Below are 27,785 nucleotides of genomic sequence, written 5' to 3' on the forward strand. Positions count from 1 at the left end.
GCCATCCCTCCAGCCTTGCGAGCAGGTTTGAGTCCCTCTCGTTGTGCTTTGTCTCGCACCGAGCGCAGCTGGCCGTTTTTCCCACAAGAATAGTACGAGATGCAGTCTCGAACACGTACCCGCAACACCTCCTCACCTTCTGCTTCACTAGCCCTGTCCGCGACCTGTTTTTGATGAGGCACATTCACTAACCACCTCTGTAATATTCCTATTGCATCTCGCCCGCTCCTGCGGCCCATAGGACGAACCGTTATTCCCCTTTCGGAAACCCCAGGCAAGAGTTATGCCGCAATTTGTTCCGGGCGTTATTTGAGAGAGGGCGGGACCAAGAACCCCAAAGAAAGAAAGTGAAGGGGCGGGGGGATCTCGGTTTGGGGAAGGCCCGAACTTTTACGGGCCCTGAGTGGGAGCACTCAAAAGTGGGCAGGGAGCCCAAAGACACTCTACAAACTCCGAGGGGCCACGGAATCTCAGATTTTGAGCTCCTCCAGGGCAGACTGTCTTAGATTTCTTTCGGCTCTGCAGCACCAAACACAGAGCTCGGCTCGAGGTTCGGGCCGTAACGACTTTGGGAGGGCTTTGACAGATGGCGCGGCCTGCGTCCCTCGCGGGACAAGGGAACGTTCACGCCGAGCCAAGTCAGGCCAGGCCAGGCTGAGCGGACTGGCATCTGGGCCCTCCCATTCTTTCTTCCGCGCTTGGGTGCCTCCGATTGCACAGCCTGGGGCTCTGCGAGCCAGGGTGCCCGTGAGCGGGGCGGGGCGCCGCGGAGCACACGTGCAAGAGATGATTCCGGGGAACTGGCTGGAGGAGGATGGAGGGTGGCAGCTCACACTCCGCACGTACCACCTCGGCTGCTGGGAGGCGTGACCAAGCCCGAAGACGCCGCGGAGAGGCGGCCAATCATCGGAGCAGCGGCTTCCCTCCGTGTCTCCCCATTGGGGAATGGGCGCTCCGGGGGCGGAGCTTGGCCTCAGAGGCGGGGCTCTTCGGCCCGAGCTTCAGGGACGTCCCAAGTGGCTGCCTCGGCGAGTGCCAGCTCGGGCGGCGGGGAGGGGGCGAGGCCGTTCGGGGCGTGGCCTGGCCGCGGAGCCCGTTCGTTGGCCGAGCGATCTCGGGGGCGGGCCCGGGCTCGGGCGAGCTGGGGGCGTGGTGGCCCGGGCGGGCGCGCGGCGCTCGGTCAGGACTGACCAGTACCGACCCTCCGTGCGGCTGGCTTGGGTGAGCGGACGTCATGGCCGCGGTTCCTCTGCCTCTGTGGGGCCGGTTTGGGGCGCGCGCGGCGTTCAGCGCCCGCTGCGGGGCCGGGGGGACTTGCGCGGGGGCCGGGGGGTCGTCCGCGGGGGTCACCGAGCCTCAAGGCCGCCGCCGGCCCCTCAAAGCCGCAGAGCAACCGCAGCGGGTCGCCCCCCCTCCCGCCGGCTCCCGACTGGACAACAAGAGCTTCCTGTGGGCGCGCTACAACGAGATGAAACGCCTGGTCCAGGGTGAGCGTGGGGCGCGGGGCCTCCCCCTGCACTCCCCTGCTTTCCTCTTCTCCCCCCCTTCTCACCTCCTCTTTTGCCCCTCCGACCCCCCGTCTTCTCTCCCTTCTTTCCTTTCTTCTCCCCCTCCCCCCGGCCAAACAAAGTAGGACTTCTGGAGGGGGAGAAGGGCTCTGACGTTCCCACCGCCCGGGCCTGGCCCCCGGGGACCTTCCTCCGCTCCTTCCTTGTTTCCAGTCTAGTCCTGTACAAAGAGAAAGCCGTGGTCCTTGGGACCCCTCCCCATTGATTCCGGGGAGGGGGGAGGGAGCTGTGACTTCATTGGCTATTGCAAACCGTGTCCCCCCTACCCTCCCTCCCCCCCATGATCAGCTTACAGGGGCAGAGACTTAGGACTGGAGTGTGACCTTTGACCCCTCCAGGCCCAGGAGAGGCAGCCAGCTTTGGTCCAGGTTACCCACAGAGAGCTAGTGATGGGAAAGGAGCCAGTGCCCCCACATCCTTCACCCCATTCCTGCCTTTTTCTGTAGGAACTCAAACACACCTTGGCTCTGCTTCCCAGCGCCAGGAAACCCACCTGCCCTCTTTTTTTCTCTACTATATGAGTGAGGAAAGACTGGCTATGAGCCTGCATCCAGTAGCATCCAGTGGCTACGCTCTTGGGGATTGCTCTGGTTAAGCTGTCCTTGTCGAATGGAGTTGGGGTTGGGGGGGGCGTTGTTCTTTCCCCCTGTGTAATTTCTTGAGAATGAGCCAGAAGGAACTAAATTCTTGTGGAGTATCCAGGTTTGGACACATTGCTTCCTCTGAAACGACAGTTAATGAACCTAGAATAAATTGGTCTGCTTTCAAATTTAGGGTCCCCAAATAGCATTTGAAGGCTGGGGCTTCTGTCTTCTCACAATCAGTGAGCATTTATTAAACATATAATCGCACTGAAAAGTGAATCAAACAGACCTCCCACAAAGAGGACTCCTGAATGTACTTCATGAAGCATTCCTCAGCACCTCTCCTAGTTTATGTAATTCTAAAGCCTCTTTGAGGTCTGCATCTTTGAGGTTGACTTGGCAGCCAGAGGAGTATGTGAGACGGAGTAAACCACTAGTTACCTTGTTGTTGGAGCAGGACACTCTGGAAACTGCCTGGAAGTGTGAAAGTTTATTTTTCTCCTGAAGGAGATGAATCCCTGAATCATCACAGCACTGAAAGATTTTGCCTTTCCAGCCCATCTTTATTTACTTTTTATTTTTTCCCTGATGATTTAGCTTGTTTGTTTTAGAGAGAGGGTTGGTAAATAAAGTCAGAACAGAATTTCCACCTGTGAGTTAACTAAAACAGAAAAAATGCAAATAATCTTACTTTTCAGACAGTTCTTACTTGTAATTTTCTGCTCATAATATACCTACTTTTTACTTAGTTGTTCAGAGCACCCGAAATATTCTGAAATTCATCCTCTTAGGATCTTGGATATCTGTGCAGGACTTAAACCATGTAGATTGTACCAAGTTTTTGAGTCTGATAGTATTTGAAGATCTTTTCTGCGGCTTTGTGGGGGGCAGTGGAGAGGTCTATGGGGAGAAGGCCTTATAATGTGGCTGCATTGAAAGAAAACAACTGATAACTCTTGAGCCTGTTTTTAACCATTGAAATAGCAGGCCCCATAATAACAACCACTCACAACACTCAAGCATTTCCTAGCCCTAAGTATCTCTATTTCTGTGACCCTCACACCAATCCTATGAGAGGGAACTTAAGCCTTCCTCCCTAGTGCCAGGACTTAAACATGCCAATGAGTTTCCCCTTGCCTTCTGATCCTTGTGTACTTCTTTGGATATTGTGTAGCTACCAGGGGGAACACAAACTTGGCCATTAGTGCTCCTTTGACCTTGCTGCATGATGGACTTAGAGGCAGAAAAGGCTTAGCTTCATACCCCACCTCTGTCACTTAGGAAGTGTGTGGCCTTGAACAAGTAACTTACTCTACCTCTAAAGCTCAATGCCCTGAACTATAAAATGGGTAGAATAACCAGCACCTACCCCCATTACAACACCAAGCATTTATTAAGTCCCTGCCATGTGCTGGTCACATGTGTAATCACTGATTCACATCGACAACAAAAAGCAGTAGCCACCCTCAAAGAGCTTAATTTCTGTTGGAGAAAAACAACATATACACACACACAAAAATTCACCATAAACTCTTCATTCAAAGCAATTTCTGGAGAAGAAAAGGAAAGGATTAGATAACACAGCGAGTAGGATGTTGGGTTTGGAAACAGGAAGACCTGAATACAAATCCTGCCTCAGACACTAAATGACACTGGACAAATCACTTCATCTCTCCCGGCAGAGGTTAGACTCTGTGTAGGAGATGGCACTTGAGCTTTGCTGTGAAGACTGAACCGGGATTCCATGAAACAGGCAAGGAGGGAGTTTTCAGGGAGACTGTTCAGGGTCTAGCCTGTGAAAGTCAGAGCAGGAAATCGAATGTTGTTTATGGCTGACTAGAATGTCCAGGGTGGTGAGGAGAGGAATGTGCGAAGCCTGAAAAGGTATCCAGGAATGTGATTGTGAACAGTTTGGAAAAATCGGATGAAGAAATTTGTGTTTGATCCTAGAAGCAACAGGGAGTCACTGAAGTTCCTTAAGCAGAGGAATAACATCACAGGTTACACATGTGCTTTAGGAATATCATTTGGCTAGCTATATATATGGGAGATGAAGTGATCAAGGCACAGCCTAGATGCAGAGAGACTGATCGGATCACTGCAGTAGTTCATTGGGGCTGATGGCCTTAACCAGGACCCTGGCCATGAAACAGAGAACAGAACAGATATCATGTTGTGGAGGCTGAATTGACAAGACTTAGAAACTGACTGAAAAAGAGGGGTGAAGGAGGCTGACCAATCGAAGATGCATACGTACCTTTAAACCTGGATGACTCGGGAAGAGTCTGAGGGGGAAAGTAGCTCTGGTCAGGGATGTATTGAATTTGAGCTACCCAAAGGAGATCACTTGGAGATCTAAGCACTTGATGTGAGTTCAAGAGATGAAGGTTGGTTAATTTGATCTGGGAGTCATATATTAGAGGTAAGTCGATCCAGGGGAGGTGCTGAGATCAAAGAGAGAAGATATGGGGAGAGGAAAGAGAAGGCCCACAAGAGAATGCTGGGGATAGTTGTGCAAGGGTGGCTAAGCCATTCCTGATAATAAAACAAAGAGTGATGAGGAATGGCCAGAGAGGAAGGAAGAGAGCAAGAGAAGAGAGGGGGTCTGCAGTGTCAAATGCTCAAGAAATCAGCCCATCTCACTAAGGCACAAATGAAATACTGCAGGCAAAGTGCTCAGCCAACTGGAGCAGACTCTATGAAAATATTGTTTGGCTTTGGGGAGATCTATACAATTCTGAGTTGGGAACATGTTAAAACCTACTTGTTCTTTGACGTTGCCCTGTGGGTGAGCCCTATGGCATCATCTTCATTTGACAGATGGGAAAACTGAAGCTCTGAAAGATTTTTAAATAGTCTCTAATTAATCTCTTTGAAATAATCCATAAACTCAGTCTTGTTCTGTATTCCCCAATATTTCTCGGGGAAGTCTGAGTCTGGAGCCCAGGTTTCTACAGCACCCTGGCAATACTGCCCTCTCCTTCAGGAGTTCTTAACCTGGGCTCCAGAAACTTGTTTTTAAACTATTTTTAAAATTGTGTTACAGTCAAATTGGTTCCCTTTGTAATCCTACTCTGCCTTCCCAAGGAGGGAGAGGCATGACATCCAAAAAATTCTGACTTAAATGGCCTGTTCTATTTCCACCAGAGGTCTTCTCTCTTTTGCTTCCATGGGCTTTGACAGCCCATGGGTGTAGGAGACGAAAACACAGAATTCTGAAAGCCAGAGTGGCTGCACTCCATTGGCAGTTTTCTAAGCTGGAGGCTTCTTGCCGCTGAGAACATTCTGAACCCTACTGGGAGGGCTTCAGAATGATCCTCTCGTAAGAAGTTAGTTGTGTGGGCTTTGTACTGGCATCTGACCAAGTGTTTTGGAAAGCAGATTAGGGGGAAAAATAGGAGCTTGTTCTCTCAGGCATTTTGCTGTAGGCTGGTGGAACAAACTGCTCATTGGTTTTCACTCAAGTAGAGAGAACCCTACACCCTTACCCACAACTTTCCTAATTGAGAAGTAAGATATTTCAGGAAAACTTCAAACTTCAAAATGAAATCTCTATTTCCTTTCTCTATAACACATAGCCACCAACACATGTTCCAAAGATGGAGACAGGTCAAACAATGAAGAACAATGTCTTTGACTCAGTACAATAGGAAAAGTGGATTGAATTCTATAAATAAGAAGAAAGACCCATTTTGAAAGAAGCCATAGAGATTCATTTTCCTCTTCTCCGTTGAAAATGATTGACAAATCTTTTTTTTAACAACTTTTTCTTTTTTGATTGGTATGTAGAGTACAACAAAACTGGGGCACAAATTTGGCCCGCTGCTGCTTTTGGTACAGCCCAGTTTTTACATTTGTAAATAAAATTTAATACATTTGTAGTTATTGTATTTTATTTATTTTATCAAAAAGTTATAAAACCATTATTTTAAAAAAAGACTGTGGCTGAATTTGGCCCTTTTGTTAACTTCTGGTGAGGAATCCCTCATACCAATGCAGAACAATGATCTGCTTCTATCTTCAGTCTCAAAAAGTAAAATGACTACCCAGAGTTACAGGGCCAGCATGAGACAAGAGGCATTCATTGAACCCAGGGCTTCCTGATGTTTCCAACCAATCTGCTATGCTGCCAACTGCCTTATCTAGTTTTTTTTTTTTAATATAGTAACTTTTTATCAGTACCCTGGAGGAAGAGAAAGGTATGAGCTAAGCAGGTCAATAAATCCTCGCACAATGAATTGATTTGCCATGGTTGTGACTACATAAAGCTCTAGGTTTGGCAACTGGAGGCTAAGAATCTAGTTGGAATTGGATAACACCCTCTCTACCACCTCAAGGTCCTTTGAAGAGAGTCTGTTCTAGCACCTTCATTTTCCTGGGAAGGAAATTGAAGGCAAGAAGAGGAGTTAAATGACTTGACTCAAGCTCACTTTGCTAGTTTTGCTAGTAGAGACTGAAAGGAAAAAGCCTTCCTTTGGATCACTTCTTCCTAGTGGGTCTATCATAGACAGATCTCCCCCATCCTGAGTAATCTGCACTTGACTGATGGCTCTACCTTTCTGCTGGGCTTTGGGGTGCCTGATTCTGCCTCCCTTATTTAGGGCCACCATAGGGCATCTAGGATCCAAGTTAGTTTTGAAATTCTATTCACTGGAACTTAATTTCTTGAGGGCCCTAGACAAAGGAGAGCCCCTTAATGCAAGGGATTGACCAGGTAGGCTGAATATATTTCTCAAAAATAAGCACATAATGTATATGAGAATAATTAAAGAATATAGATGCTTGCTGTCATCAGCAGATCTGAGGTAGAGGAGCAGAGTCCCTTCCTTCTTCGTTTGTTTTCAGTCTGACTCTAACTCCAGTCTCTCTGGCTCCATCTCTGTTTCGGAGAGGGATAGTAGGGGAAGAAGGCCCACAGAGAAGGAAAATTAGGAATGCTTCCAGAAATTTCTCCTGCCCACTCTTGAGAGACCATTACGTGGTTTGGCCTTCTTGATTGAGAAGCTTCACTGCCTCCTTACTCTGCACATCCTTCAGGGAACTCAGACTCCAGGCTTGCAGTTGGAGGAACCACATGGAGTCACTTTGCAGACAGATCAGTTAGAAATGATTTAATGATTTCCTTACTGAAAGAACCTGAGTGTACAAACACCTCCATCTTGGGGTTCTTCTCTGAGTTCTGTGGCAAAAGTGGGAGTATCTCAAATTCATGTTGAGACTAGAATCACTCACTAGTCTAGTTTGAATCAGTAAAAATAGGGAATTTGCCTGTTTTGAGTTTAGCTGCTAACTGTGGGTCCTGAAAATATGTCAGGAAGAATATCCAATTACATGTTTAATATTTAGGAACTGTGGGTTTTTTTTCCCAGACAAATCAAACACAAAACTGGCCAGCAAACAGCTGACATTCTATCTTCACTATAAAGAAAGTGAATAGCCCTTAAGCACTCTTACAGGAAGCGTTGGGGGGGGGGGGCATTGGTTGTTTGGTGACCGAGAAAGCCAGGGGTGACTTTTTTGTTGAGGACAATTGTTTCTCTGATTCCTCCTGGTTCTTGCTGTCTATCTCAATGTTGGCTCTCCTGAAAGGCTGTGTGTGTATCAAACTGCTGTTTCTCTGAGGCTTAAAACAAGAATTATTCACTCTAGGAATGATGCAGTGTCGGTTTCCATGAAACTTTCAGGAAAGTGGGTACCAGTACAAAATGCATTGTATTTTCAGGTTGCAGGAATTTTTAACAAAAGCTGAGAGGATTGGGTGAGTTCGCAGTGCTAGACCTTAGGAATTGCATGATAGGATATTGTGATAAGAAATGTTGTGAGCTTACAAAGTGTGATACAAATGCTTGGGAAGCGAGATGTCCAGTGATGGTACTGCCATGATTGGAGTCCCTTCCACTCTGCAGTTAATTAGTTGTTGGGCAACTTACTTCAACTTCTTGTGTCTTGGCACTGAAGACTTAACTTTGTGCCATGAACGCCACCTCTTTTTTTTCCCCATTCAACAAGAACTAAAGGCATATGGGGCACCATTTACTTGAGAAATATTGTACTACCGGGAAGTGTTGAGTTTTAGGGCTACAAGGAGCCTTAGAGGTAAAAGTGAAGCCTCCGGTAGAGCTTAGGGCTATGCAGTTAGAAATGCCTAAGATTTACTAATCCATTCATTACCTAGCGGTTTGCTTTGCTAGGTCATAGGAGCAAACCCCAAAGTATTTGTCACCTCATTTGCTCACTCTCTGCTGTCACCTTCTACCATGACTCAGGATTGGGTATGCCCTCTTGGGCACTAAATTCTCCTGTCTATCCCATGTTTTGGACTTTCAGATCTGCTCCCCCCCGGCGTGTGCAATCTTCTGAACCCTTCCACCATCTACGCCAACAATGAAGTGTGTCTGGCTGACATCGAGATCTATGGTTTTGACTACGATTATACTCTGGCTCTGTACTCCAACTCCCTGCATTCGATGATTTACAACACTGCCAGGGACATCTTGGTGGAACAATATAAGGTAAGGGAGGACTTTTCCCACCTGGTCATTGACCTGGCCCTCACTGCCCCACTTGGGAAGTGGCAAAGCATGTGTGTTGATTAATAAATAACATGTCGTGTTTAATCTATATCAGATTGCTTGCTGTCTTGGGGAGGAAGGGGGGGGGGTGGGGTAAGAGGGAGAAATATTTGGAACCCAAGGTTGTGCAAAGGTGAATCGTTGAAAACTATCTTTACATGTATTTAGAAAAATAAAATACCATAAAAAGAAAGAAAACATGAAAAAAAAAAAAGAATAACATGTTATCTACTCTTTAGAATCAAATTGATTTTTAAGGTGCCATCCAGTCTGATGACAAAATTTGTGTTGGGCCAGTGGCCCAGTTTGGTTTGATTTTGAGGGGTACAGGGAAGGGAGAGGAAGTTATTTAAATCTCTCTAAATAGAAGCAAAAGGAACTTTTGTAGACTTGCTCTCAGTAGCCATATGGGCTACTTACACGTTTGTGGTGCCGAAGAAGTAGATATGAGACCTGGGTGCAAATCCCAGCTCTGACATTGGTTTGTTTCACACACAGTAAATCACTTTGAATTCCCTGAGCTTCAGTTTCTTCATCTGAAAAATAGGGGTGGGAAGTGTGTGAGGGAGTGTGTGTGTGTGTGTGTGTGTGTGTGTGTGTGTGCTTCTGACATCAACACTGTCATCTTCTAAAACAACTGATGGCCTCTTAAGTCTAAGAAGAGGTTTAACTATTGAACTGTGAAGTGATTTTGGTACTTTCCCTTATGGAAAATTTTCAGAGGGCAAATGCTTTTTATTTTGGTTGTTTTCCCTACTGCCTCCTCAGCTTCAGTTTCTAGAACTCAAACAAAGACTACAAAGCAGAAAGTATCAACTATCCTTAGTCATGGCTGACATGCTGCTGAGGGCCCCATGTCTTTGAACTGAGACTAGATAGATGAGTCGGGAGGTGCCATTTTTGGAGACTGATATTGGAGCAGAGCCTCCTCATCCCTCCTCCATTGCCTTTCCTCTTGCAGATAATTGTTCCCTTCTTTTCCCTTTGTAGTATCCAGAAGGGATCCGTAAATATGACTACCTACCAAACTTTGCCATCCGAGGATTGCATTATGACATCCCCAAGGTAAGTCCCTCTGATTTCTTTGGTTAAGTACCTTAGTGGGAGTTGGGGTGCACCACTTGCCAACTTTTCCTCCTTCTCTCCCCTCCAAAAAGTGTCTAGATGAGAATGATTCCTCAGAAAATTCTTTTGGTGCTTTTTCCATGTACTTATTGAATCTCTTCCCACTGGGCTTTTCAGGGTTTACTGATGAAGATCGATGCCTTCCATTACATCCAGCTGGGCACTGTATATAGGTAAGAGTTTCTGGGATTGGCAGGGGGGAGGGAGGTAAACACAACAGTGGCTAAGAAATTTTGCCAAATGGCAAAAACAAATCTAGAGAAGTGAGTCCCTGAAAATGTAGTCATTGTCTTGTGGATGAGAGTTTTGTTTTAGAGACTTTGGGAGACTAGTGTAGGTTAGCTCCTGTTCACTCTATTATCCACTGGCCTTCCATATAGGAGAGCCCAGGGCCCATAGACAGAGGAATCAGGTAAAGCTGGCAGAAGTGCATTTCCCTTTGCTGCCAGCACAGTGGCTTGGTTTGGGGCATTTAATCCTGGGAATGGGTGATAACTTTGGACCAAAATTTTCTCCCCAGTGTGGCTTGATCTCCCTAATTCTCGGACATGCCCACATTAGAATCCCAGGGATGGGTTGAGCATTAATTAGAGGTTTGCAGATCTGCATCTGCAAGGGTCCCATTCTTTCAAATGGCCTCTGCTTGGGTGCTTACCTTTTCTGTCATGGGTTGTTCTTTTTCATCCCTCCTAGGGGCCTCAAGCCAGTCCCAGATGAAGAAGTGACTGAGTTGTATCAAGGCACACACCACATTCCCCTCCACCAGGTTAGCGGATTCTACGGCAAGGTGAGTAGACAGAGACTTGAGCCTCCCTCTCCTGGGAGCAAGTCTAATAATAACCAAAGGGAAAGCATGTGAGTGGGGCAGGAGGAAATTAGCTTTCACGATCACTCTTGGCTCACTCATCTCTGGCCTTTGGTAACTAAACAATCTAATGACTGGGACTTTCCCCAACTGTTGTCCTTTCCATAAGCCTTTACACCAGGAGTTAGTTATCTTCTTGCTCACCTTTCCTCAGAGAGAGAGGTCAAGATTTGAAACCTCCTCTCCTACTTCCAAAGCTAGTGCTCTTTGTTACATCATGGATCTGGTTCTGATGCTTCCTAGTCAAGCCTCTTTCTCAAAGGAATCTTATTCCGTAAGAGTCTCATCTCCCTGAACCTTTAAAGTAGCTTAGAGTTTTAGAAAGCCTATACCTTGTGGGTGATGTTCATGCTGCTTAAAGACAGGCAAATGGGTCTGGAGACCACCCTCCCCTGTGCACACCCCCGCTGGTGTCCGCCATCCCAGTTTGTTCCCCACAGTGACCAGGTATGATGGAGAGAAAGAAATTTGAATCCATCTTTATTAGCTGAAAAATCTTTGGGGGGTGGGGGTGGTGCCTGTGGTGAAGGGAGCCTAGTATATGTCCATCATTGACTGACTCAGCAACCTCAAAAACAGGGACTTTAGAGACTGGATGGGCTGGAACTTATGGTCATTTCTGGAGCTTTGGGGGTCAGAGAGGTGAAAGGGCAGTTGTCAATGAAGCCACCTACCTGGATCTGTTGATACAAGGAGTCCCGAGCTGTGGCTCTGTTTCTTTGCCAGGGCTGTAGTGCAAGATACTCACCACCTATTTCTCCAAATACCTCACTCTCTCTTGTCCTGGCTCTCTCAGGGACCAGCAGTGAAGCAATTCATGGACATCTTTTCCCTTCCTGAGATGACCCTCCTTGCAGTGGCCAACGACTTCTTCATTTCCAACGATATTGATTATGACCCTATCCACCTTTATAAGGATGTCACGGTAATTAATGCTTCTTTCTGCACACCTGTCTTCTTCCCTGGGGGGTTTACAGCCTGACTTGCTCTTGAGCAAGCTCACAGAGATTGGGGCTCTGTCCATTCCATCTGAGCCAAAGACAAACCCTCAGCTGTTGAACGCTTTAGAGCCTCAGCCTCCCATCACTTCACGGCTACCAGTGGAATGAGGTCTCTTTTCCAGCAATCACTGGGGTTGGGCCTAGAGGCAAGAGCTCAGAGAGAATAATGACTTGCTTCTCTGTAGCACCTGGCTACCATGAGAATGCCCTACCGTCCCATGATTGAGCATCTGTGGCTCCTCAGCTTTGAAGGTGGAGCATCCTTTTGGAGAGATCATATTGGTGCTTCTCGTCCTTTATTTTCCTTTTTTGTAATTTCCCAAGTTGTATATTTTAAGTGCTGCTGGAGGTATAGTATAGAAAGTAAGAGCACTAGACATTCAAAAGATGGAATAATCATAAGGGCCAGAGTGTTTGCTGAAGCTTTCTGGGAGTAGAGGAACCGCAAAGGAAAGCTGAAATAAAGGCCCCAGAATATATATGGAAGGCAGTGTGAGGGCCAGAGTAGTGAAGACAGTGACTCGTCCAAGACGTTGGTTTGTGTAAGAGAAGTTAATGGATTTAGAGTTTACTTGAGTAAGGGGAAGAAGTCAGCAAAGTCATTACCTGCTAAGTGTGGTTTGAGGAAGGTCCTCCTAGGGCCCAGGATGCTTAATGGGAGAGCCCACCTTGAGGTTTTTAGACCAGTCTGGCCTGAATGATGGTGCTGATGACCCTGAATTTGGACAGTGCCCATGAGACTGGAAAGGAAGGGAGAATGAATGCAGTGACTGGCTGAGGTGAGATGAGAGGAATGAAGTGTTTCCACATTCCTCCAAGCACCAGTGAATGCTGTATTGGAGGTGCCGTGTGCAAAGATGTCAGGGCCAATCCCCAAACTGAGAAGGCCAAGGGGCTGAGGCAGTACACGATCGGGGTTCGGATGATGGCCACCCAAGGACCATGGCAAACAGCAAAGAACTATTGAGAAAGGAGGGAAGACTTCTGGCAAGGAAATCAAGGAAAGCTTCCTAGAGGAGGTGGCATTTGAGTGGTGGACTGGGCCTTGGAAGATGTGCACACCAGCCATTAGCGGCAGTGCGAACGAAAGTATGGATATAGAAAGACATAGAGGGTTCTTGGACTCCATTTGTAGAGGCCTTCAGTTCCAGGCCAAGGACTTTCAAGTGTTCAAACTCTGAACTTTCATTTCTTTGGCTTGGCATTAGGACTAGATTGTGAAGGTTGCTTATAGCTCTCAAGTCTGTGATTTTTTTTTTATTAGTCAGTAGTGAACCCTTGCAGATTTTTGAACAGGAGGATTCATTTGGGAGAGGGAGTACATAGGGTATAAAGGAGGAAAGAGACTGGAGCAAGAAGGAGACTTAGTGAGACATCCAGCTGAGTGAAGGTGAGGGTCCAGACTAAGATGTTCACAGTAGAGCTGGGAAGATGGAGGGTGGGATCCTCAGAAGGATGAAAGTCTGGAGAGGAAAGGATCGGGCCTCCCAGAATTACTGGAGCCACCACCTCTTCTCGATATTCCCTCCTTCACATCACTTCTCTTAGAAGATAAAGGTTACTCTTTATGGGAATGGTTTCCAGAAGGAAAGAGGGGCTGGTCTTTTCTGCCAGAGGAGAAGTTCTGGGTATCTCTTGATTCTTGAAGAGCCCAAGATCCTCTTTGGGATATGGCCTGTGAAAAGGGTGTGTGTGTGGGGGGGGAGGGTATTTGGGGATCAGGGGGTCAGCCTCCCTAATCTCCCTTTGTGGTGGAGAAATGGAAGGTTCTGTCTTACCCTCCTTTAGAGACAAATCTCTTCCACCGCAGTGGTAGCTGAGGGCTGGATAAGTTTGTACTTTTCTATAGCTTTCCTAATTTGAACTTGGAAAAGAACAAGCTGTTCTTCTATTAGAGGGACGGCAGGGACCCTGAACAGAGGCCATTTTCACTTATCTTTTAGAAACAGCTGGCAAGGAAGCTGTGAGCCTCTGAAGGCCATAGAAGCATTATTGCCTAATGAGCTCCATGTGCTAGTTAAGAGATAAGCCAGATAAGAGGGGCCTTTTTTGGAGTCCCCCTCCCACCCTCGTACCCCTCTGATTAACAAGCTCCTCCCCTCAATGAGGCAAGCGCTTGGTGACTTGCCAGGAAGAAAGCCAGTGTTTCCATCTTGTTTTCTTGGGTCATTGGTGGGCTTGGAACCTTCCCACAAAGTTGTCATTGGAAGTTAATATCGGGAAGACAATTCAGTCACAGAATAACCCGTCCCCACCAAGAGAGATGCACCTTTCCAGAAAGCAAGCTCAGAGGCCTGAGAGCCCGATCACTGCGGCACTCACAGAACAAGCAGGATTCAAAAAGGCAGAGGGTGTGCACGTAGATGGCACCTAGCATTTCTTCAATACAGACATCCTGAATGGGCTGAGGCACCTCTAGCCCTGGATTCCTCATCACTTACCTGGTCAGGGGAGCTATCTGGAGGGATTTAAGAAAGATGATCCCAGAACTGTGTGGGAGCAGACGAGAAGGGCCCACGAGCCTTCTCTCCCACAGCCCAGCTACTTTGGAGAGCCAAAAGCGTGCTGAGCTCAGGTCCCTGCAGGGGTCCTAGGAGAGGTGTGGATTTGAAATCTCCCACCGTGAGGGTTTTGGTGCTTGTTCCCCACTTCTATCTCCCGCAGAATGACATTCCCAGAGCCGATGCATGTGCTGGTTACTAAGGATACAAAGGCCCCAAACTTCCCTAGTCACTACTCTCCTCATCCAGGCGAGCAACTCCAGAGGCTGGGGTTCAGGCCTGGTACCTCTCTAGGAAGGATCATTGGTGGGGCCAGTCAAGGTGGCAAGAGTAAAGACTTGGAAGTCAAGATTTGGGTTGACAAGAACCAGGAGCAGCAAGGGGGGAAAGGGGCTGAGGGGATTTCCCCTTCATCAGAGGTTTCCAAACAGAAGCTCTCACTTTGTTGGGATGTTTTTGCTCAGATATGGAGTCAGGCTGGATCAGGTGACCTGAAGTCTCTTTCTAGAGGGACATCAGAGAAGGGGGAGCACCTGAATTGAATGACTCTTTGTTCTTTCCATTTCTTTTCTTTCTTTTTTCCTCTCTTTCTTTGTCTTTCTGTGTATCTATGTGTCTATCCCTGTGTTTGTCTCTCTCCCCCACTTTCCTCTCTGTCTTTCTCTCCCTTTCCTCTCTCTGTCTCTGTTTCTTCCTCCTTTCCTCTCTTTCTTCTTTCTGTCTCTCTGCTCCCTCTTCTCCCCCTTTTTTGTCTCTCTCCCCACTTTCTCTCCCCCCTTTCCTCTCTCTCTTTTTGTTTCTTTCTGTTTTCTTTCCTCTGTCTCTCCCCCCTTTTTCCTCTCTTTCTTCCTCCCTCTCTCTCTCTCTCTCTGCTTCTCTCCCCTTACTTCCCTTCTCTTTGTGTCTCTCCTCCTTTTCTGTCTCTCTCCCTCTTTCTTCTTTCTGTCTCTCTCTGTCTCTCCCCCCCCCCGCTCTCTTTGTCTCTCTCTTCCTTTCTTCTCTTTCTGTCTCACTCCCCCACTTTCTTTCTCCCCTTTCCTCTCTCTGTCTCTCTCTACCTCTCCCCCCTCTTTCCTCTCTCTCTTTCTTTGTCTCTCTCTCCTCCTTTCCTCTCTCTGTCTCTCCTCCCTCTTTCTTTCTCTCTCTCTCTCTCCCCCCACTTCCTTTCTCTCTATCTCTCCTCCTTTTCTCTGTCTCTTTCCCCCTTTCCTCTCTTTCTTTGTCTCTCTTTCCCCTCCTTTCCTCTCTCTCTGTCTCTCTCTCCCTCCCTTTACTCTGTCTCTCTCCCCTTTGCTCCCTCTCTTTCCGTCTTTGTCCTCTCTCTTTCCGTCTTTTTCTGTCTCTCTCCTCCCTTTCCTTCTTTTCTTTTTCTTTCTCTGTCTCTCCCACCCCCCAGTCTCTTTCCTCTCTCCTTTTCTCTCTTCTCTCACCCCTCACCTTTCCTGGTCCTGTGTCCAGTACTTTTCCACTGGTGTTTCTTACTGCCAGGAACATATTTGACATTCCCTGGAATTCTGGGACTGTGTATGTTGGCATCCCGCACCCTGGTTACATTTTGGGGAGGCAGCAGCTCTCTGCCAAAGATTCCACTGTTTTCTGCTTAGGAAGGAGCTGAGGGGGACTTTGGGGTGGGGGGTGTTTCTTCTCCCTAGCTTCGTGTGCTGCTGTGGCCAGGCTTGGTGCTCTCTGCCACTGCTCCCTTCTCTTCCAGGCCTCAGAGCAGCCTGTCTGATTCCAGTAAATTTGATGCCCCCCCCCAACCAGTCCTGGTTTTGTCACTGCCCCGAGAAGTAGGGTTTTTTCTAGGGTGAGTCTGAGCTGAATCAAAAGTCCCAGACTTCAGGTCCCCGGATATTTTGGAAGAGCGCAAGCTGGAGCTACAGTGGCTCATTGGATTGTTCATGTTCCAACCTGGAAGGGACCTCAGAGGCAATTGGGTTTAAAGCCCTCCTTTTTCAGATGAGGAAACTGAGATGCACCAAAGTTGGGAGGTGGTGTTCCAGCCCAGTGCTCTTGCCGTTTGGGACCTGAAGGTTCTCCAAGTGTGGTCTAGGAACCCCCACGAGGTCTTCAACATCAGAACAGTTTTATTCTGATACAAAAGGGTTTCCTTTCTAACATGGTAAATATCAATAGATTTAAAGCAAATCCCTTTGAGAGTTCCTCAGTCATTTTTTGGAGTATGAGTTGAGAATAGATCCCAAGAATTCCCAGTTCCCCAAATGCAGATAGCCCCAGTCGGAAAGGACCCAAGAGCCAAAGGGATTTCCTCCCTGAAGTTTGGTGATGAGTATTTGTTGGATCCCACATTCCCTCTTGTAACCCTCCCGCCCCCTTCCTCTGTGCCCTGGGAGACCCCAAAGAAGTTGTTCTCTTACATCTTAGTTGAGTGTTTTTGTCATCCCTGCTGACAAGAGGAGTCTGATTCAAATAATTGCTTGCCTTCATTTTGGGGGGAGTTCTTTACTTGCCCAGATGCTCTCTGGGAGCCTCTGGGAATATGTCATTGGAAACCCTGAAGGCTGTTCTGTCTGCCTTTGTCCCTGTCTCTGTTTCTGGCGAATGTACTGTTGCTTTTTCCCCCAGATGATTTCTGGCCCCTCTCTTCCCAGAGGAAGGTATAAACTGAGAACCTCCCTGTTTCATCTCATTAAAAGCTTGAGCAGAATCCCCAGACCCTCTCACTGATTCAGAGTTTGTGTTTCAGTCCTCAGACAGACCCTTCCCTTCAGGAGTCCTTTAAGGAGAAGCAGCCAGTGGAGCTCCCAGAACCCATCTGGAGCTTGATTCTGCGCACTCTGGAGCATTCTCAGAGCCTCAACTCATGTTTCTAAGTGAATCGCCTTCTCACTTGTAGCTGATGAGTTAGGAATAAGGAGTGGGGTGATCATGAACAGGCCATCAGATTTGGCATCTGAAATGGGACTGGAAAGTAGAGATGTACTTTCCTTCAAGGTTCATTATGGCCTAATGGATAAAGGGCTGGCCTGAGTCCTCTGACACCATTGGCCACGTGGGCCGCTCCCCAAGGTGGGAGCTGTGATTCTTCTGCTTCTCATGATGGAGGTGCTTTGTTGTTGGGGGTTTTTTTAATGGGCTTTTCTAAAGCTAAAGTTTCCTCCCTTTATTGCCTTAGGACGCCATCAGGGATGTCCACATCAAAGGCCTGATGTACAAATGGATTCTCCAGGATTTAGGTGAGTTTGTAGCCAGGCTTTATGTGGGAAATTCTGAAATTGAGAGTGAGGGGGAGTGATGCCCATGGTGGGAGGCAGGGCAGGAGCAAGAAGAGACCACATTTCCTTGGTTGTACTTACCAAAAAATGCCAGTCCCGTTGGTGTTGGGAACTCTTACGTATGCATGTGTGTATGCACACACGTATTCTTTCTCTCCTTGGGGAATATAATTAAGAGCTGTTTCTCTTTATACTTGCTTTTTGCATTCTGGTCTTAGAGGTTTGGAGGTCTTAGGCCATCCTCTCTTTCCTCCCCTGCTCCAGAGATTAGGAGCTCTTGTGAGATGGGGGGCTTTTGCAGGTTTGGTGTCCCAGCACCTGGGGCTTCCCAGTTTAGAATTAGATTAGGATCAGAGCTCCAGCTTGTGCCTGACCAGTGATGCAGCAGCCTCATTGATCGGTATTTGCATCCTTTTGGTAGAAAAGTACATACTTCGGGGTGAGGAGACCTATGCCGTCCTGCGCCGCCTGGTGGACAATGGCAAGAAGCTGTTTCTCATCACCAACAGCCCCTTCAGCTTTGTGTGAGTGTCCCCAAAAAGGTGGAGCGGAGCTGGGGAGGGCACCCAGAGAACGCGCTTTCTCTTCCCCTGCTTCCCCACCCCCATGTCAGGTCACAGATTCGTAGCCTTTGTAGCGTGTCCTGAGGGCCATGAAATATCCTGTGGGGCCAGCTTCCATCCTTTTCTCTGTCTCTCTAGTGACAAAGGCATGAAGTACATGGTGGGCAAGGAGTGGCGAGACTTCTTTGATATAGTCATCGTGCAGGCCGATAAGCCACATTTCTTTAATGATGGCATCAAGTAAGTATATGGGGCTGGAGAGGAGAGCCTCCTTTGATCCTGCGGCCTGGAGTGTAATGGTGGGAGGGAGGGGAAGGCGGTATAAAATCTAGCCCTAGCAGGCAGAACCCACCTTTTCCTTCTTCTTTTCCATAAACCCTTTGGGATTTCCCAAACCACTTTTCTGTGAGGCTGACTTAGGCGAGCACTAAGCAGCCAAAGGCTCTTGTTAGTCAGTTGTGGGAACTAAGACTTGAACCCAGATCTCTTGCCTCCCAGCCTAGTATTCTTACTGCTACACAGTGAAGTACCTAAAGTGTCTACAAATGAGGTTTCCAAGGTTCTTCTCTTTCATCTTGTCAGAGAAGAAGCTTTTGTCTCATCTTGCCTAGAGCCAGCCTCCATGTCACTTCCAGATCATGGCCAAACCGGGCTGCTCACTATACTGGTCTCCCCCCACTTCCTTGCTCCTCCTCTGTTAGAAGGGAAGCTCACAGGGCCTGCCTCCCCTGCTTAGTATTAGTATCGTCAGCACTTAACGCATCAGCTGGTACAGAGTTAAGTGTTTATAATAAATGATTTCGCTTTCGTTCATTCCAGCTGTAGAAATTCTACAGAAGTAGAAAAAATGCTATTGTATTCCCTGAACATTGGAGATTGGTCAAAGTGGTGCCCCCAGTTCTGGGAGTCCCGTGGAAAAGCTCCACATTGTTCCTCATGCTGGGAGTTTGCATCACTACTTTGCAAAACCAGGGCGATGGTGCAGGGTGGGTGCCACGTTGTCATAAAGTTGGGCCAGACCCGCTCTAGCTTTACGAATGAAGCCTTCAGCTTGGAATTCTATTTTGTTGGAAACCTTAGTTGGGTGAAGGACACGTGTCCTTAGAGGGGCAGAAGTTCCTGTTTGGGAGCTTTCAGGTCTTGACTTTGTGTTTTCCAGAGGCCCAGCTTTGGCTTAAACGTGCTTTCTCCTTGATAGGCCAACTCCACTTTCCCTTTTTAAAAATTTATTTTTATATTTATTGAACTAAGAAATAGAATAAGAAACTATTGAAGAAAGAAAATAAGAATAGAAAAAAGAGAGACAGAAAAAGAAAATTTAAAAACAGAACAAAACAAGTAAATTGTTATGTGCCCAGTAGAACATCAGGAAGGATTCCAAATATATGACAATCAATTTCCATCTCAAAAAAGCATATATAGTAATAGAAGAAATTATATTCACAAGTGTCTGTCTTTTCCTGGCTTCCTTGTAGGCTATTCTTTTGTTCTCTCTTGAGCACTATTCATTTGCCTTAGTTTTCCAGGATGATCAGTTGTGAGCAATGAAGGGGATTTGAGAAATAAAGGAGAGAGCCCAGTGTGCTCAAAGGCAACACGTCTGAGAATACTGGCTGCTGGGGCCCTGCTGGCCCCGAGGGAATCTCTCGGGGATTCTTAGGTAGTCTTAGCTCCTCCTGCCCGGGCACTGATGTAGCCTGGAGACAGCTCATCTTTTTGATCCAAGCTACGGGGGCCCTTTGTTTGGGCTTTTGGCCCTTCCTCCCATTGATTTGACTAAATACAGCTGGGAGACCCTCCCAAACTTCCCCGGTTCCCATGTTCCCTGGGCTGAGGCCAAACAAAAGCATCCTAAATCTGAATTAGGCCAACCATTCCATAGCTTCCTCTGCTCCTGCTTATTCCTAAAGGAAGTCCCTTCTCTGCTTTTAAGTGTTGGGGAAAAGAATGAAGGACAGCCTCCTGCCTCATCCACACAGCAAAGCAGGGCTGCTTCTGGGGGAGGGTGGGGAGGGCCCCAGACTCCCAGACTCTGGAATTTCCTTTGTGGCCTCAGGCTTGCACTCTCTCACTTTCTGTCTCCCTCTTGGTCTGTCTCTTGTCTCTCTCTCTCTCTCTCTCTGTCTTTCTTTCTCTCTGTCCCTTCTCTCGTCTCTCTCTCTCTATTTCTCTCTCCCTCTCTGTCCTCCCTCTCAGTGTGTCTTTCTATTTCTCTCTCCCTCCCTCTCTCTCCCCCTCCCTTTTTCTCCCCTTTCTCTCTTCCTCTCTCCCCCTCCACTTCCCCCCAGAGCAAAGTTGACATAGCAGGGCTCAATAAAAGGGGAGGGTGGACTCAGGCCACTAGCGTCACAGCTCACTGACATCCACAAACATTTATAAGCCATTTCTGTGGAAGGACATTTCATTTCCTTTTTTTTTTTGGGGGGGGGATATGCTTTCTCACTTTTACATGCCCACTTCCTCTATGTAACCTGCTTCCAACATCTGGAACCCTCTGTACCCCAACCGTGTTCATGAACTCACCGAATGCTACATGGGCCTTGGGTTTTGTAGCAAGCAGATAAATGATGCAACTGTCCTTGGCAGAACTGCCCCCCCCCCCCCAGCAGAAGCATTCCTGCAACATGAATTTCAGAAAGGATTGTGCTTTGTCTTTGAGAGGGGAATAAGAGGCTGGGCAGTCCCTAGCCCGGTGGCCTGAGCTCTGGAGCTGTCATCTAGTATGGGGGAGCCTCCCATCCCAGGAGGAAAAGGAAAACCCCGGGTGTCTGAGCAGCTTCCTTTCTTTCCGGCAGACCTTTCCGCCGCTTGGATGAGAATGGAGACCTTCAGTGGGATAAAATCGTCAAGCTAGAAAAGGGCCAGGTGTACAAGCAGGTGAGACCTATGCCCATTGTCCCAGGGGCCTGGATTGGGGCTCCTGCTTCTCGCCATGTGCTTGCATGGTGTGCCGGGATCGTTCATCACCTCTATTTCCCAAGCACCATAGCCTCCCTTCCAGCTGGAGCCCAGGGGGCCGGCTTCTCCCATCAGGTGCTTCAGGTTTCTTCCTGGCCAGCTCTTTAGCTTGGGCCAACAGGCATTGGATCTCATTTCTGCAGGAAAGTGAGAGGCTACCACACGGATGCTTTGACTTCCAGGCCTACTCAAAGGGAAGACTCAGGTTGGGGCTTGGGAGGCAGAGAGGGAAAGAGTGGAAACTACCGCCAGTGTTCAGGGCGCAGGCCCTCAGTTGGAGCAGGTGCAGGGTTTCAAATCTTTTTCTGTCACCTCTGGTGCTGGTTTTTAGCCTTGGTGCTCCCCAGTGTAGCAGATGTTGGTGACAGCCCAGCCTGGGAGTTTCAGGAAGGTCCCAAGGAATTGTATGACTCATTGCCTGCCCTCAAAGGGGGTGGAGGTATTGGAGCACTTATCCAGTGACTCCTTTGGGTTCTACCCAGCCTTTGCCCTTCACATTTATATGCACCCCAGTGGAAGAGGTGCCCACTCCCCTCAGCTTAAATACTCAGGTCCTTAGGTTCCTCATTTGGGGAGAGATTGATTTAGCAGACTGCTCCAGCCTTTTTTAGTGGCAAGAAACTGGAAAGTGAGTGGCTGCCCATCAGTTGGGGAATGGTTGAATGAGTTATGGGATATGAATGTTAAGGAATATTATTGTTCCATAAGAAACGATCAGCAGGAGGATTTCAGAGAAGCCTGAGGAGACTCACAGGAGCTGATGCTGAGGGAAGTGAGCAGAACCAGAACATTGCACACAGTTACAAGAAAATGATATGGTGATCAACTGTTGATGGATGTGGCTTTTTTCAATAATGAGATGATTCAGGGCAATTCCAGTAGACTTGGGATAGACAGTGGCATCCACAGCCAGAGCAATCTATTGGGACTGAATGTGGGCCACTACGTAGTATTTTTATCTTTTTGTTTGCTTGGGCTTTTTTTCCCATTTTTTTGGCTTTTGCTCTGATTTTTCTTGTGCCGCATGATTACGAGAAATATGTTTAGAAGAGCTGCACATGTTTGATCTACACAGGATTGCTTGCTATCTTGGGGAGGGTTGAGAGAGGGAGAAAAATTTGGAACACAAAGTTGTGCAGAAGTGAATGTTGAAAACTAGCTTTGCATGTATTTGGAAAGAAATACTATTTTTAAAAAGAGTAAAATAACAAAACAAAAAAAGAAGTAAGCTGCCATAATTTCAGTGCAGAGTACTAGGGTTCCCAGAGTCCTTACAGACCTGACAGGGAAGTTAAGTGACAGTGGGTTTCAGGAAAGAACAGTGCTGTCCAGTGAATCATCTTTATCCTTCGATAACTGTTTCCCCCTTCTAACTTTTACCTCTCCCTAAACCTGGATCTCCTGGTCCATTCCTAGGGAAACTTATTTGATTTCCTGCGGCTGACTGGTTGGCGAGGATCCAAGGTCTTCTACTTTGGTGACCATCTCTACAGTGATCTGGCAGTGAGTCTTTTTAGGGAGCCAGAAGAAGGAAAGGGGGGCTTCACACTACAGGCTGCATGGACAGCTCCTTTCAGGGGCTTATGGGAAAATTGCTAGGCAGATTCATTGAGCATGGGGAACCAGAAGAAGGAAAGGGGGCCTTTACACTAGGGGCTGTATGGACAGCCCCTTTCAGGGGCTTATGGGAAAATTGCTAGGCAGATTCATTGAACATGGGGAACCAGAAGAAGGAAAGGGGGCCTTCACACTAGGGGCTGTATGGACAGCCCCTTTCAGGGATTTATGGGAAAATTGCTGGGCAGATTCATTGAGCACAGAGAGACACCAAGGGAAAGCCCTGGCTGTCTTCATCACACTGTTCTTTACCCTACCTTATTGCTGCCTTCTCCAAGGACCTAATGCTTCGCCATGGCTGGCGTACTGGGGCCATCGTTCCGGAGCTGGAGACCGAGACCAAGATTGTCAACACAGAGCAGTACTCCCAGTCACTGACGTGGCTGCAGGCCCTCACTGGCCTCCTGGAACGTATGCAGGTTAGTGACCTCTCTCTGTCACTGGTGGAACTAGAGCTAGAAACTGCACGTGATACTTTAAATGTTTCCACGGTAAGTGCTGGAAACCAGAAGTGGCTCCTGTGATGGCCTTTGGGCTTCTAGGACCTCCCTCTCCCTTCATATCTAGCTGCAGCCTTTGGGGCCCTCTAAATCATCCAGAGGCTGATGGGCTCCAGTGCATTTAGGGTTCTGGAATTGGTGAGACTTAAAATGAACGTGTTCCTTTTGGTTGCTGCCCAGATGTTTCGAGATGCTGAGTCCCAGCAGGTGCTCCAGGACTGGATGAAGGAGAGGCAGGAGATGAGGTGTGTTGAGACTCTCAGGCCAGTGCAGCTGGGGCTGGGGGAGGATGGGACTTGGCTGGACTTCCTCAGGGTGGGAGGTGACTCTCTCCTCCCAAGACCTGCCAGTTGTGCACGGCTTGGGGACGCAGTTTCCATCCCGACACCCGCCCTTCCTCCTGTCTCCCCGACGCCACTTTCTCCATCCTTCGGCTGGGGAAGTGTGTACCAGACACTGGGTGTTACTGGATGCTGGGCCTAAAAAGCCTAAATCAAACCTCAGCCCTCAGCCTTACATCCTAGAGGGATGTCGAAGGTTTGGGTGTCATCTCCAGCATCCAATTTCTTTGTTTGTCAAGAGTCTGATCCGTAACAGATGAAAGAAAGATGGCGCCCCTCAGGCTGCATCTGTAAGGCTGGAGCCAGCCCCACAGACCTTGCCCGCCCCCTCCCCATGGGCTGCTCTCACATCCTCCCCTTTTTCCCAGGGCCGTCACCAAGAATTTGTTCAACCCCCAGTTCGGCAGCATCTTTCGAACCTGCCACAACCCCACCTACTTCTCTCGCCGGCTCTGCCGCTTCTCAGACCTCTACATGGCTTCCATCAGCTGTCTGCTCAACTATGATCTGCGTTACACCTTCTTTCCCCGGCGCACTCCTCTGCAGCACGAGGCCCCCCTCTGGATGGACCAGCTCTGCACGGGCTGCATGAAAACCCCCTTTCTGGAGGAGATGGCCCACATTCGCTAGGGGGGGAGGGGTGCCGGGCCACTCACAAGTCAAGGCCCGGTGCGAGACTGGATTCTTCTGGTCTGAACACATCCCCCTCCCATTCCCTAGCTTGGCTCCGGGGTCGGGAGCCAAAGGGTGATCGCAGGGCTGATCACCAGGGCGTCCCATGGAGAGGTTACACTGGCATCAGGTGTCGCCCTTGTGCCTCTCCATCGTGACCTCCTTAGGGACCCACGAGACCCTATTTATGCCATCTACTGGATGGGCATTCAAAGGGTCTGTCTGCTTTGGTGCTAGGGAGGAGCCCATCCCCGAAGCTCGAGGGATGGGTGCCCCCAGTTAGAAATCTGCTTTTCTGGGCCAAGCAACAAAGCCCAGCCAAGAGAGACATAGAGAAAAGGCATTAGAATGTGGATCTGTATGCCCACCAAAAGGGGGCAGAGCATCTTAGAACTCAGGCCAGTCCCGATGGACTCTGGGGACCCTTTCTCCCTTGCTCATTTGCCAGATGGCATCTGAGGCCTGGGAACGTGAAAGGGCAGAAAGTGATTTAGTTTGAGGGTAGAGGGAGGGGAGGAAATGGGTGGTGGGCTTTGGGATGGGAGGGTTGGAGTCTGTCTTGGCCGGGCAGGTTTTGTAAAACCTTGGGATTCCCCCAGGAGGGGCCGGGAACCTGCCAAGAAGCCAGCTGCTTTGGGCTCTTTCATCTCTATGGCCTCTCCCCACAGCCCTCTCCCCTTCCTGGAAACCTCAGGCTGTGTCCCAGCCCCGCGGGGACCCCGCGGGGACCCCCCGTGCCTTGCTCTCTCTTGCCAAGAAGCTGCAGCCTTGTTGAACTGCACAGGAGAGTTCTTGGGAAAGCAGACGGGGGGCCTCCGGGAGGCTCCCAGGGCTCTTGCCAGAAGCAGGGGCTCCCCTTTCTCTCTGCCCTCCACCAAGAGATTGGATGAGGATCTGCAGCCCTCATCTCGGTCCCTGCCTTGTAGGTCCTTGCAGGCTCTCCTCCCCTCCTCAGCCCGCTCTCCCGGCCTATCACAAAGGAGTCCGTACCTGCGGAACACTCTAGTGAGGTCTGTGGGACGTAGCGGGCACCACACTATCACTGATGCTTTGAACCCTGGGGCAGGCTCCCCTTGTACGACATCTGAGCCCCCTCCTTCCCTCAGCTAGCTAGAGTGGCCAGGCCGAGAGGTGGGGACCAGAGCCCCCTCACTAAGCCTTCCGCTTCTCTGGCCACTCCAGACCAAAATGTAGCTGTCTCCTTCACTTCTGAATCTGCCTTTTCCTCTACCTCCTCCAGAGAGCCATTTCCTGAATGAATGACCAAATGTTCTTGCTGGCTCTGTCTGTCCCCAGTGGTGGCGAGTGCTGGGACAGTAACACGAGGAAGCCACTTCCCTTTACAGGGGGCTTACGTTCTGATGGAAGAAGATAGACACCATACGCGGAGGGGCCCGATGACCCAGGAGCTCCCCTTCGGTCCGGGGAGGGGAGCTGGGGCAATCCACTGGCATATCCTCTCGGCCCCGGGGTAGAAATAGGGGAGGGACGGAGAGCCTGTGCAAGAAACAGCAAAGGCAGCTTTTAGCCTGCTCTTGAGCCAGTCTATTGGGTTTGGGCCTGACGCCGTGGCCGGTGTTCCGACAGCCCAACCCGCTTGCCTTCCACTCTCTGCAAACAGTGTAGAAATCATCCACTGCTTCAAAACCATCTCTCCCATCATGTCCCGTCCCTGCCTTTGCCCCCTGAAATTACTAGTAGACTTCTGTGGGCCTTCTCTTCAGATAGAGAGGGAAGGCACAGGGCCAGAATTAGAAAGAGGATTGTTGTGATGGAGAAGGTAGAGGAAGACCCAAAGAAGGAGGCAGAGGGCCCCCTGAACTTGCAAAGGGGTTGCTCGTATCCTCGGCAACAGGAGGGAAGCACCCTCCACAAGCACTTATCTTTTTTAGAAGTTTGAATAAATCAAAATAATGGCGCGTAGGGTAGATGCTAGCATCAGGAGGATGGGGAAAGGTGCCTCCTAGAGGCTGATTGAGCCCAGCTTTGAATCCTGGGTATTTTAAGGGGAAGGGAAAGCACCCACGAGTGGGTACATGGCCTTGGTAGATGTAGAGGAGTGGGAGGTAGCATGCCTTCGGTGTGTGAAGAATACCGGGGGAAACATTCAGATAGTTAACTGGAGCTGGCTTGTAAAGAGCTTGCAATTCTCCAGGGATTGGTACTCACGTGGAGGCCACAAATGTGGCTGGAACTGGGCAGCCTTCAAGCAGGGCTACGGGGATGAGCACGCCAGCTAGTTGTATGGGCAATTTGCCCGAAGGAGATAGAAGAGGGAGTCCGTTGGTAGACATATATACACTTAAAATACATACAGCAGCACTTTGGTGGGACTGGCAAATGAAACATGTCCGCTAACTGGGGGATAGCTAAATGGCCGATGTCGGTGGAATGGGACATTGTGACGCTGGAAGAAATGGCAAATGTGATGCCGAGAAGCCCAGAAAGACAAAAGTGAAGCAAACGGAACCGAGGGAACCGTAATACACAGTGATGTAGTGACAGAAAAAGGGAAAACCACCATGAAATCATGTGCCCCAGAAACAGTTTTTTAATACAAAAAAATAAGCCTGGCCCCAAAAGAGATGGGAGAAATTGCCTCCTGCCAACCCCTGCCACCGGATTTCAGAGGTGGGACTTAAGTGATGTGATTTCCGATTTATTCAATATGTTAGTTTTGCTGATGGCTTTTTCTTTTAAAAAATTCTTGTTATATGGGATGACTTTTTGAGAGGATGGGGGAGGGCAATTTTGACAATGTAAAAGATTAAAAATCTTTGTAAAAGGAGATTCTGAGTATTTGGGGGGCCATCCATCCAGTATGGGTCAGTAGTTTATTAAGAAAGTCAAAAATGTTCTTGAAGCACATGGAGAGGAAAGGACCTGGGAGTATTCTTTTGGAGTTGGAAGCACTAGGTTAAGTTATGGGGACCACATTCTAGAAAGGCTATCAGTTAGCATGGTGAATTCGTGTTCAGTCGTGTCCCTCTCTCCGTGACGCCGTTTGAGGTTTTCTTGGCCAAGAGATTGGAGTGGTTTCCATTTCCCTTCTCCAGCTCAGCTTACACATAAAGGCAGTAGGACAGGGGCAAGTGCTTTACCCAGAGACACACAGCTACTAAGTGCCTGAGGCCAGGCTTCTTGACTATAGACACAGTACACTGTGCCCTGTGGCGCCCCCTAGCGGCTTGAGTTTATTAAACACCTAGTAAAGTACCAGGCACTTTGCCAAGGTTTTTGCCAAGATGCAAAAAGAATGGCCCCCAGAAATGGAACCCACCTTCAAGCTTGCCTTGTAATGGAGGCAATGACACGCAGATGACAACTATATGTAAGCCAAGTAGTGCGATGTCTCTTTTCTAAAGTTTGAGCCCCCCACCAGCTGGGTTCCATTATTAGCTGTCAGCAGGGAGCAATCCAGCTCATTTAATCATATCAGCTGATTTCCAGAGGGGTGTTGAGTTTGAAGATGCAAAAAGAATAAAACTACAAGCATTTGCTCCCAGTGCCTTGGAAACACAATCTTTCCCATGCCACTTTCTCCTACGCCAAGTAGGTTCCCTCGGCATGGTTCCTATGTCCGTTGCATTCACCATGTTCACACTCACTTGTGGGACTGCTCGATGAATCCTCATCTCAGCTCCTCTGGATGCTAGTCCCAAGCCACTATTTGGTCCTCAGT

General features: G+C 48.6%; 1 protein-coding gene across 1 annotated transcript; it reads left to right on the forward strand.

The window, feature by feature from the left end:
- Positions 1–1,181: 1,181 nt before the first annotated feature.
- LOC100925560 (5'-nucleotidase domain-containing protein 2) lies at positions 1,182–26,888 on the forward strand. Its single transcript, XM_031945203.1, has 14 exons — positions 1,182–1,487; positions 8,480–8,664; positions 9,715–9,789; positions 9,967–10,022; positions 10,543–10,636; positions 11,511–11,639; positions 17,353–17,413; positions 17,874–17,976; positions 18,154–18,255; positions 20,811–20,892; positions 22,390–22,476; positions 22,869–23,009; positions 23,271–23,335; positions 23,800–26,888. The coding sequence occupies exons 1-14, from the start codon at positions 1,235–1,237 to the stop codon at positions 24,059–24,061; spliced, it is 1,695 nt and encodes a 564-aa protein (XP_031801063.1). The 5' UTR covers positions 1,182–1,234; the 3' UTR covers positions 24,062–26,888.
- Positions 26,889–27,785: the final 897 nt, after the last annotated feature.

Source organism: Sarcophilus harrisii, chromosome X, assembly GCF_902635505.1.
Source record: "Sarcophilus harrisii chromosome X, mSarHar1.11, whole genome shotgun sequence".
Taxonomy (NCBI): domain Eukaryota; kingdom Metazoa; phylum Chordata; class Mammalia; order Dasyuromorphia; family Dasyuridae; genus Sarcophilus; species Sarcophilus harrisii.

Excerpts from the sequence above, each read along its gene's own strand:
- LOC100925560 (XM_031945203.1), top strand. The coding sequence starts at position 1,235 with ATGGCCGCGGTTCCTCTGCCTCTGTGGGGCCGGTTTGGGGCGCGCGCG. Across the intron at positions 20,893-22,389 it reads AGGGCCAGGTGTACAAGCAG|GGAAACTTATTTGATTTCCT; the intron begins GTGAGACCTATG and ends GTCCATTCCTAG. Across the intron at positions 22,477-22,868 it reads ATCTCTACAGTGATCTGGCA|GACCTAATGCTTCGCCATGG; the intron begins GTGAGTCTTTTT and ends GCCTTCTCCAAG.